Raw genomic sequence first — 1,418 nt, forward strand, 5'->3', positions numbered from 1 at the left:
TGCGTATTCATGTATATTGTTAGGATCCAGGCGAGTACATGTATCATGCATATGCACACGCTTTTTCATTAATGGCGATATTCATTTCCACAGAGAATGATTTGCAAATTTTGATTGTAGATTCGTGTGTTGTTTTTAAACTTGTCCAGTCGAGAAACACATCCTTCCCACTGGGCACCCTAGCTTCACTCTTGTATTACGGCCGTGTGCTAATAAACTTCACAAACCTCACAATTCCCTTAATATGCACACGTCACAGTGCCGTGTCTCGTGTTGAACGCACTAGACGACCCACTGTGTGTGGAGGAGAACATTAGGTATGACATCGTTGAGACAACGCAAGACTATACCCTGGTCACCACACGCAGTGGCTCGCACGTGGCTTATAGAGAGGGTATCCTGGGACAGACATGCTACATGCACAGGATCGCGCTGGATTTTCTGGAGAGTTCTAAACTTGAGCTGGAGCAAAACAGTCATCAGGATTGAGGGAACATGTACATGGATAGTACATATACATCAATTGTACTAGGAATGTGGGCGCAGATTTAGAATACCATCTCAATCGGAGCATCGGATCTATGCTTGTCCTGGTTACCCATGTGCAGTGGCTCGCACGTGGCGTATATATATATATATATAGAGAGAGAGAGATAGAGAGTCCTGGGGCAGAGATGCTACATGCACAGGATTGCGCTAGGTACCCTCGAGAATGCCGAGGCCTAGACGCTATCTTCTACTTTCTTTATTCCCCTTAAGGTTTGTGTCCAAGCTTAGGGTTCCCTTTCTTTCTATCAGTTGTAGTAAATTAGGAAATGGCATCTGCGTATTCAGAGATGGAATCAGAGACTGGATGTACATTCAAGCCGTTATTAGAATCAGGGTACCTCTAGCTACTTCACTCCATTTCCACGCGTGATAGCTGGCAATGGGCCGGAGGAATAGAGGCAACGTGCCAGTGATAATGTGTACAAGATTGCGCCGGGCCATGGTAGGTAATGCCATACTTTACCTGGACGACGACAGCCATCGGCCGTAGATTTGGAATTGGACCAACGGCACTACATAGTGCTAGTACGTACTGAATTAAAAATTAGATAAATGATGACAATGCGCAGGACTAGCTTACGCAACTATATTCGGGTCACCACACCTAGTCACCCGCGTATGATATAAAGAGACTGAGTTTCTGGCCATGTTATGATTGAACACAATTACTCTGTGGTTTGGAAATAATTTTAATCTAAGCAAGCAACAAGAACAACAATTGCGGCTGGGAATAAAGCTGGGATGAGAATTAGGAATGCGGCCAGGTCAGAATCAGGAAATTGTGACTAAGGTGGTAGTCGTAGTGTCCGCGACCACTCTGGTCACCAAGTGGGTTGGTGGTCGAGTTCTTTGAATCTCAATCAACACTC

At 45.1% G+C, this 1,418-nt stretch overlaps 1 protein-coding gene across 1 annotated transcript; it reads left to right on the forward strand.

Moving 5' to 3' along the window:
• Positions 1-254: 254 nt before the first annotated feature.
• SARC_13070 (hypothetical protein) lies at positions 255-1,287 on the forward strand (the record flags this gene model as incomplete). The annotated part of the gene is made up of 1 exon (XM_014292806.1): positions 255-1,287. A coding segment is annotated over one exon (235 nt), but the record flags the coding sequence as incomplete, so codon positions are not given.
• Positions 1,288-1,418: the final 131 nt, after the last annotated feature.

The sequence above is a fragment of the Sphaeroforma arctica genome (assembly GCF_001186125.1).
Source record: "Sphaeroforma arctica JP610 unplaced genomic scaffold supercont1.2871, whole genome shotgun sequence".
Classification (NCBI taxonomy): domain Eukaryota; class Ichthyosporea; order Ichthyophonida; genus Sphaeroforma; species Sphaeroforma arctica.